The sequence below is a fragment of the Porites lutea genome, chromosome 2, assembly GCF_958299795.1.
Source record: "Porites lutea chromosome 2, jaPorLute2.1, whole genome shotgun sequence".
Lineage (NCBI taxonomy): Eukaryota > Metazoa > Cnidaria > Anthozoa > Scleractinia > Poritidae > Porites > Porites lutea.
In genome coordinates, this window is record NC_133202.1 from 1,792,501 (window position 1) to 1,801,925 (window position 9,425).

The 9,425-nt window shown below is 39.9% G+C and overlaps 2 protein-coding genes across 2 annotated transcripts in view; one reads left to right on the top strand and one right to left on the bottom strand.

Moving 5' to 3' along the window:
- LOC140927345 (dolichol-phosphate mannosyltransferase subunit 1-like) overlaps positions 1 to 3,594 on the top strand; it is a 7,390-nt gene extending 3,796 nt beyond the window's left edge. Inside the window, exons 5-9 of the mRNA XM_073376976.1 lie at positions 110 to 135; positions 531 to 626; positions 1,060 to 1,128; positions 2,199 to 2,313; positions 2,744 to 3,594. Of these exons, the coding sequence (XP_073233077.1) occupies positions 110 to 135; positions 531 to 626; positions 1,060 to 1,128; positions 2,199 to 2,313; positions 2,744 to 2,848 (411 nt within the window). The 3' untranslated portion in view covers positions 2,849 to 3,594. The remainder of the gene's footprint in view (positions 1 to 109; positions 136 to 530; positions 627 to 1,059; positions 1,129 to 2,198; positions 2,314 to 2,743) is intronic.
- Positions 3,595 to 3,730: 136 nt separating this feature from the next.
- LOC140927344 (uncharacterized) lies at positions 3,731 to 7,028 on the bottom strand. The gene is made up of 3 exons (XM_073376975.1): positions 6,615 to 7,028; positions 5,590 to 6,270; positions 3,731 to 5,266 (listed from the first exon to the last, which is right to left on the bottom strand). Exons 1-3 carry the CDS (start codon positions 6,901 to 6,903, stop codon positions 4,119 to 4,121), a joined length of 2,118 nt encoding a protein of 705 aa, XP_073233076.1. The 5' UTR covers positions 6,904 to 7,028; the 3' UTR covers positions 3,731 to 4,118.
- Positions 7,029 to 9,425: the final 2,397 nt, after the last annotated feature.

Here is a 9,425-nt window from a genome sequence, read left to right on the forward strand (position 1 = left end):
AGAATCATTTGGCTAATAATATTAGAATAATTGTTTTATTCTTTTCCATGTGCTTGCTTCAAATGATAATATTTTCTAATCCAATTACTATTTTTTTATATCACAACAGCCAAAGTTTATTCCAGAGTTTATCAGGTAATTCATATTTTTGTAAGATGTCCTGCTTTTGATATCAACAAGATTGAAATGTTAGAATCAGTGTGATTCAATGTTTTTGGTGTAACACATCATTATCACAAAGACATTGAATATCAAAAGTATTTAAAAGAGTTGGGTTTAAGAATAGTTCCTGTGTGCATGCCAGTATGTGAATGTCTTTAGAATTGCACTCAAAGGAAGTGAGTCTGATTGGGTATTCAATGAAGGTATAGCAATCCTCACAAAACGTATAGGGGAATTAAACATCCTGACCTCATTATGAAGTCAGACAGAGGTATTGAACCAAAGACCCTTCCATTGAAAACGTGCTATAAATCTTGTCTGGTGAAAAACAATATGTCTGCATATTTTTTTCTAACTTCTTCCCAAAGGAAACAAAAAGAAGGTAACTTTGATGTAGTGTCTGGCACAAGGTATATTGGTGATGGAGGAGTGTTTGGTTGGGACTTGAGAAGAAAGTTGATAAGGTGGGTCTCTAATACATACATGTACAGGTAACCATACATGTATGTAATAAGTTTCTGTGTTTTTGATGCTGGCCAAAGTAATGGGATGAATAGACATAAAGAAAGAATAACCTTTTGAAATGGACAATCATCTGCAACAAAATTAAGCTACAAATACGTGTACTAGCATTTCAAGTTACTGTTTTACAAGACTATAAGTTGGCTGCATGGCCGGGATGTTAACATTGTTAATTTATTTATTTGTCGTAAAGGGATCATTTTTCAACATACTTCCTGAACACTCCTTTAACTTCTTGTTTTGTTGAATACAATGCAGCATGAGAAACCCATACCTGTTTATTTTCTGTTGTACAGCTACCAAGCAAATCTCTCCCATGATGGTAAAAATTAGCATGATTTTTCTCACTCCTTCTTTGTTATTTCTTTTCTCTAGCCGTGGTGCAAATTATCTGACACAGATTCTCCTCAGGCCTGGAGCATCAGATCTGACTGGAAGTTTTAGGTAAATTGATAGCTGAGTGATCTAGTGTGTTTATTGAACTTAATTCGTAGTTCAACAGCTGAGGAAAAACCCTGTACTGAAGTGCTTTGGTTAACCTATTCGCCCCTGATCCGCCCATGCAGATCCACGTCCCTTTTACGGCTGGTGAAGTCATCAGTTTTAATGGTCAAGGACAGCTTTGTCCGCTAACGTGTGCAAAGTGAAGAGATCTTACCAGCATAAGCACAATTCAATCAAGGACACCGGAGAAGAAGGCAAAAAACCATGTAACATTGACCTGAAAATTGCCATGAAAATCTTGTTCCACTACCCGCCTACCTTTCGTTTCATCTAGTCCTAAGATCCTAAAAGCTTTCCTAAAAACTTTTCTTACCAAAATGAAGCCCACTAAATGCTCAGCAAAAGAAAAAAAATGAAGTAAGAAAAGCGAAAAGTAAACGTCAAGACGCCTGTGTCACTTGTAAATCCAAAATTTTGCTTTCTGGATCAGAAGGCCGCAAAGTGTACGAACTGTTAATGGCTATTATGGTAAGTTTTAGCTCCTTAATTATAGCACGACAGTGACCAGTAAACCGCTCGACTAACTTCCAAACGCGTTTTTCGGCAAAATTTCAAGGGGTGAATGGGTTAACTTAGCTGATTACAAACTGGTAGACACATCCAAACATGACAGATGAAACATGACAGCAGCAGCTTAAGGTGTGCTTATTACGTGATGAAATGTCATTTGCTGCACTCTGTTAGACTTCCACACACCTCAAGCACTTTGAAAACTGAGTCTAACTTGACTAACTCTGGCTTTATGATGATAATGTGATCTATATGCAACTAATTCCTAGTAAAATTGCGAGTTGTCGCTAAAGTAAAGCAACAGTCGGGAGCAATGCCCCACACGTTGACATGATGCACGCCTAACGCTCTAGGTGTTTAGTTGTTGTTATTTTTTTATGTCTTAATACTTTGTTTACAGTCTTTTAGAAACTAATTGCATAAGGGAACCAAAAAAGGAGAAAAGCTGTGGTGAATGAAATAAACCTTAATCTGTTTTTCTTATTTACATGTATAATAAGATTGTACAAGAAAGAAGTTCTGGAACATTTGGTGGATTCATGCGTATCAAAGGGCTTTATTTTCCAAATGGAAATGATTATACGAGCAAGACAGTTTGGTTACAATATAGGAGAGGTCAGTAACTATTAATAGCGTAAATCTGTGGGTTTTTATTGATGATTTTATCCCAATTTAACGATTACTGAGCCTAAAGTACACGTTTTTTGAAGAGCAACGGTATTGTAATATTTGAGCATTGTTTTTTCTTGTAAAATTAAGTCCTTTCCATATGCTGAATAGGCCATCTGAGAGTTTCCCCTATCTTCTGTTTTAAAGCGAGGCTAAGGGCGAATCCATTAATATGAAAATGATTTTTATTCCCACGCAAATGAAACTCATTTTCACAAGAACGGTTTTGCAACCAGCCTCGTTCTGAAAGTGAGAGTTTTTGAAACTCGGAAATAATCTTTAAGATTTTCATTGTTGTCAGAGCAAAAATCATTGGTTGCCCTGATCCTCACAGTTGCCCGTCTGTCTTAATTATATTTTCTTTATTTTTTTTCAGGTTCCAATAACATTTGTTGACCGTGTTTACGGTGAATCAAAACTTGGCGGCACGGAAATTGTTTCCTTTGCAAAGGGACTTCTTTATCTGTTTGCCACAACGTAACAGTATTCAGTTAACCAGATCGCTATTAACTAAGGAAGATTAGACAGGTGGGCAGTCTATATAGGGATAGGGTTTTAAAATTAAAATTTGTTTCATTGAGGAGCTGTTACCGTAAGCCTTAGTCGAAAGTCTGACAACGTAGGGTCATGTTGAAGTTCAAGCTGTAGTTTTGAATTGAGGGAAGAAAAACCACTGAAATTGTGTAATACTTATTTTCTTTATTCAGAGTTTTTTTTTAGTCGAGAGTCGAGTTATATGACCAACAATCGCAAAGCATTTTTAATGCAAAACTAACGTTACTGGAAGTTTCTTTGGATTCTTAGCTGAAAAATCTCCTTTAAGTAACCAGTACACCTGCGATACCCATCATTGTTATGGGCGTTTTATCTAACTCGGCCCTGGCGTTCAGTTCCCAAAACTTCCGGAGATATTTCGGGCCCGGAAAGTGTTTTTTTCAGTCTCATCCTTAACGATCCTTGGTAACTTGTGCACAGTAGGCAAACATACTTATAAATCTTGTAAAGTTTTCGAATTTTTCCATTTGAAGTTTATTAAAAATCACATTTCTGCCAATGAACTTTGTGTAGTTAAAAAAGTTTTTTTGGGATCGAAATGTTTTCGGTTCAGTAAAAAAAGAAACAACACGCCTAGTCCCGAGGTTAATTCGTTTCTCTCGAATAAGCTGTCATTAATAATCAACAATTATTGTTAACTATTCCTAATAAAGAGACATCTATTCAGCGTAATTGTAGTGGCTCTTATTAGCAAAGACGAAATCTCCAACCTCCTCTTCCCCTCTTGCAAACAAGGTTTGGTAAAACATAAAATATCCCTTCGTGGTTTATATTTTAAATGATCAACTACAATGTGAAACGCAGGTTTAGCTTTTTCAAGTATCTACTATGCGCAGAAAATTCGAGGTGAGAAAACAGCGTCGATTTCTGGTCAAAACGTAAAACGCCACTTCCCCGTCAATATCCATCCCTTTTCTGTACTTTTCTCTTTGAATGAAAGATCACGTTAAGACATAAATTTCGAAAAAAAGATTAAGATATTTAAACAAATCTGTCTACCTGAACGTATCGGTATTCTTAAGATAAACAGTTTATTTTAATAGCCAGCTTTACAAGCAGGGTTGTAGATATCTGCCGTTTGATCGAAACGAGCTTCGAATCCGGGAACCTTACTCCACGAATCCACTTACGTTTTCTTCCTGTTAGTATGTCAATGTTCTTAATGGGTTTTGTAAAATGTATGAACAAATAAATGCTTATGCTGTGCCATAGCACTTCAGTTTTCCTAACGTATGAAAGCCTCGCTCATTACTGCCCCCTGCATCTCCAAACCTGAGCTGTTTTACAGGAAGTTTTGTCTCGTCAGTCAGGAGACCGCTGTCTTCGCGCCATACCCAGTCATTCTTATCACAGTTACAACCATAGCTAGAGTCTGCACATGAGTTGGTCATTCCGCATGCGCACTTACCACTTCCAGGAGATGCTCCTCCCCAGTACCTCATCTTAGAAGAATCACGTGACACCCACCATCCCATTCCATCTCTGAGTAACCTTGAGTCAAAGCATTCATACTTGATGAACTGTTCACAGTGTGAGGAGACTCTGGTGAGACTAGCCAGCTGAGAAAGACTCGCTCCTGTGTAATGGATGTCACGTGAGTAACTACCTGCACCTGCCCAGCTGAGACCATCACGCACTTTTGTTCTACTCTCACTGTCGTGACTGACGACTGTCACACCAACTCCATTCTTTGCAGTCATGTCACAATATACTTTGAATGGCGCCAGGCCTCCTTCGCCGTCTGGATCAATAACGTAATTTTCGCTTACACTGCTGCGCTTTTTTCTTATCACAGAACAGGAAGTAGCTGGGACGTAGGCATTGACCTTGACTTTGGCTTTTATTGTCGTCATAGCGTTAGTAGCCCTACAAGTGTAAGATCCTCCGTGCGCTTTCCTGATGTTCTGCAAAAGTAATGTGTTATTTTGGAGGACGAAGGAGTTTGCAGGGAGTGACGACTTGCCATCCTTTGTCCAAGTTACTGTAGGCCTCAGGTCACTTTCGGCCACACAAGGCAAATGGACAGTAGAACCAGTTAATGTCATCACTTCTTGAGGAGGACGGATTGTGAAATGTAATGGGGAGAAAACTTTAAACTGAATCGCGTTTGTTGCTGATCCCAAAATATTGTCTGCCTGACAAATGTATATCCCGCTGTCTTTCTTCGCCACATTGTGGATTGTCAGCCTTTTGCTTGTCAACCTTGCTCTACCTTTCGGCAAATTACCAAATGCCCTAGACCACGTGACACTAGGTTGCGGGTTTCCAGTAGCATTGCAGATGACAGTTACGGTTTGTTTTTCCTCCGCCATTAATGTATTAGTGTCTGAAATCTTCGGGGCAACTGTAAAGAAACGTATCAAAAATGACATCTGAATTTGGTAAGCAAGGTTCAACAACGTATACGGCCTTAAAACAAACAAAAAATAAAACAGCTAAGAGGCCTTTACCCTTCAAACAGTTACTGTTTTTTTTTTGGTGGAACTCTTGTACTTTGCGGGTTTAAAAATATCATGTATATCATCCTATTGAGCTTGTAAAGCTAGGAAATGATTTTCCCCTCTTGTTTTTGACTGCTAGTAAGGGTAAAGAATATAATCATGATCATCAGATAGCATTAATGTACACGGGCAAATAGAGAGACAAGCAGAGAAAAAGATAACGTACATTGAACAATAAGCTTTGCTGAGGCATTGACACTTCCAAGCAGATTTTTGGCTGTACATCTGTAAACGCCCTCGTCTTCTGGTCTCAGGTCTTTTAGAACAAGCGCACCACTGGATTGTACCACGTGACGCCCTACAGGAAGCGACGAATTCAGCTTAGACCACGTGACCTGTGGAAATGGGTTACCGTCCACTGTGCATTTGAAGATGGCGGTCTGACTTTCATTGGCTGTCTTTTTAGCAGGACGCTGCAGTAGAGATGGAGCTGAGATGGACTTGCCTGCTTCACCTTTAGCGCCTTTCTCACCCGGCGGGCCTGTGGGTCCCGCGGAACCTGGGTTACCTGGTACCCCCAGATCCCCTTTAACACCCATCGGTCCTTGAAATCCTATTGGTCCGTGTTTACCAGGAGGTCCCTCTGGCCCTGGTCTTCCTGTGGGACCCGGTCTTCCTTGGAGACCTGGTTTCCCTCGACTTCCGGGTCTTCCCCGTCTCCCTTTGTAACCCCTTGGTCCAGGGCGGCAGAGAGTTCCATCTTTAGCACAGATTTGATTTTGCAGTAGGCGAAGCTCTTCTTTGATCAGCAGTTTTAATTGAGCCGATGTTTTAGCCGAATTATTTTGCGAGTTGTTTACCAGTGCCCGCTTTTGTCTTGAGAGGACTGCATCTCTCTGGCCCTCAACTGATGAACGGTGTTCGTTTATAAAGTAAACAGAAAAAGTTTTTAAGTAAAGTAAAAGAAAACAGTAAAAACAACAGTCACAGCCATATGAAAAACAACAGCAAATTAAAAACAAAGCAAAGCGGCAAAACAAACGAAAGAAAGAACTGGCAAAGCCCAGCTTAGGTACACTGAGTCAGACTGTACAGCATTCATTATTACTTGTTCATTTTTCCGTTGATTGGACAGACATACAGTGCAAACAACACTGAAATTCCATATGTTGGTAATGAATATTTTAAAGAATGTAGTCAAATTGTAACTCAATTGCCAATTTGCATCTCGAGAATAAAAACTGAACTCACCTCTTGTCTTCTGTTGTTGACCTTCCGAATGGCTTCCTTTTGTGCTGACTTGCCATCCCGCGTAACTCTGTTTAACTTTTAGAAGGATCTGTGTCTCCATTTGCCCACAGAACGCTACGGAATGTGTTATAAGTCGATGGTGTTCTTGTATTCTCAGTTCCACGTGAATTAAAGCGATGCAAAACACAAGAGACAACAGCAAGCCTGACGTGGAAAACATTGAGTTGTCTCGTGTCCTTCCGCCCTTCGTCTGCAACTCTTCTCCGTCTTCTGTACACCGATGTTTCATGACTTAATAAACCGGCTGATGATATGTTATCCACAAAGTGAAAAAGGAACTGTGACTACAAGTTATCGCAGCAAATACTATACCGGCAGATCCTCTGAACAACAAACAGTCAAAAAGGCAAAGGAAAAGGTGCCAAGTCTACTGCTGTCTTGTAATCTTATATGATACAGCGAACGAGGAAGTGTTAGTAAAACGAGGAAAGGGAAGCGGGAACGGCAAAATGAAATATGAGAACAAAACTTAACTTGAACCCTAGCCATATTAGTAACGTCATTTCCAATTCTCTGCTTTGTTCCTATGTTTAATTTTGCCCGTTTCCCGTGCTAGTTCCTCGTTTTAATAACAGTAGGAAGACACTATGATGTACGTGGCGTTTTCTTTTTTGGGGGAGCACGAAATTCGGAAAAAAAGAGAACGCCTGAGTGTAGGTTTAGGATATGATCCTGACAATAAAATAGAGGTCTTCCTTCAGTTTTTTCAAGGTGAAGGGGGGACTCCTCATGGAATGAAAAATTATGTTTTGACTTTGTACTTACTATGATATGTTTATTTATCCCTGGACATTCTAACGTGCATTACAAAAATTTTATTCAAAGTATTCGGTCTATAATGGAAAAGTATCAGAGATGGGCTTTAAGTTCGAGTTCATTTCTTTATTTTGCTAGTGCCAGTCCACAGCTTTTAAACAGTATTTTACATTTGAATGAAAGATAATAGCAGCAAACAAATAATTAACGCTTTAGTGTTGGTTTGTACAAAACCTAAACAAACTCAGAGAACCGGGATTTCCCAACTACTGCCTTTTCAGTTCTTCGTTTGCCCGGCATTTTACAGCAATTGTTTCAGATAATTGTTTTACTTTATTTGCCAGCAGGTTGGTCAAAATTTTTTTCTTTTATGATTTTTGACATCATTTAACTCATTAACTCTTCAAGTCCCAAGTGTGACCAACATCAATTTTCTCAAAACAATATCACTACAATATCAAGAGAAAAGGTTGTGAGGATTCTTTAAAATGATCACCTAATGGAAAATGCTTTGATGTTTTATCAAATTCTTTCAACTACTTCCTCAAGCTGATGTATGGAGATCATTCTGAAGAAACTGTAAGTAGATATTGGAGTTTAAAGGGTGAAGGTCACCTCAAAATTTTTGGCTGCTTTCAAATGATCCTATTCCAGAGTGGAACAACGATTGCTAATACAACCTCCCGCCATCACAATTTTGAGGTCATAGGCCAAAGGCTGGTCATTTTTATTACATCGTAATGCATCAGTCAATTCCACCTGCGCCCAGGCCCCCCCCGGGCTACTGCGGGGCATTTGCACGCCTTGTCAGTCCCGGGAGCGGGGCATTTGCAAATTTTGCACTGCCCGGGGGCCGGGCATTCGCCAACCCCGGGGCCATTCCCGAGGTTTTGACACGCACGCGGTTTCCTATCAGAATATAACTACACAGAAGGTTTTACTGGAAAAAAAGCAGATTGGCTCATCTATCAAGGACAGGAATAAATTGAAGAGGGTTATAAAGGTATGTTCTCGATTTTATGCATGCGTTTCATTGCTTATCAAGCCAGAATTACATAGCGAAATTGGAGCTATCGATGTGAATGAACGTTTTTTGGTCATTGTATCAAATTTCTGTTCATATTATTTGAAGAACATCCTTTCACATTTATAAAACTATTCATAACATATAACTTTACAGCGCTCTATTAATTTTAATGTCAATAATTTTATATCAGTTCTAAAGCCATACACTGGTGCATGTCATCGCGGCGTGAAGTCTTAAGTTAGAATCCTAGCGTTATTACAAAGGAAGACGTTAATTGAAACAAAAAGTCGCACATTAAAATGCTTAAAATGGCACTATTAGACTGTTCGATATCGCACAGTCTAATAGATCGATCAATAAAAAATGTTGCAGCGTTGACGGAGGACGGGGTATTTGCCCTCTTTAACCGTCCCCACCCCGGGGGCTTTGACCGCTCAAGAGTCCCCACCCCCGGGAATTTGCAATCCAAGGCAAAAAAAATGCTAATGCCCGGGGGTCAGCCCGGGGGGGTGCTGGGCGCAGGTGGAATTGACTGGTGCATAATGATTACCGGTTGAAGAATTTGATGCGGGGACTTGTTCCTACAAAACGTTCCTGCTACTACTTGTATTAATAATGCTTCTTGGCCACTGACTGTTTTTGAATCACCAATAATACACTCGGTTTGTTCCCTCAAGTTTTCAGAAGTTATTGCTCTTGAAAATAGGTAGCCCTTCTGGGAGCATTTGAAAACAATAGCTTCTGCAAAATTGGGGGACGGGAGGCGGGGGGCAAACAGAGTGTATTGTGGGGAATTCGAAAAAACAGAACCGTTTAAACCGCTAGTGCCTGTTCATGTGGAGGTAGGGCACCCCAGGAAGGTGAGGTAACCCGCTTAGGTGGGGTAACCCTCCTGTCCATATAATCTCTCATTTTAATTTGATCACGTTTACATGATAGGTGAGGTGACCCGCCGCATTTTACCTCAC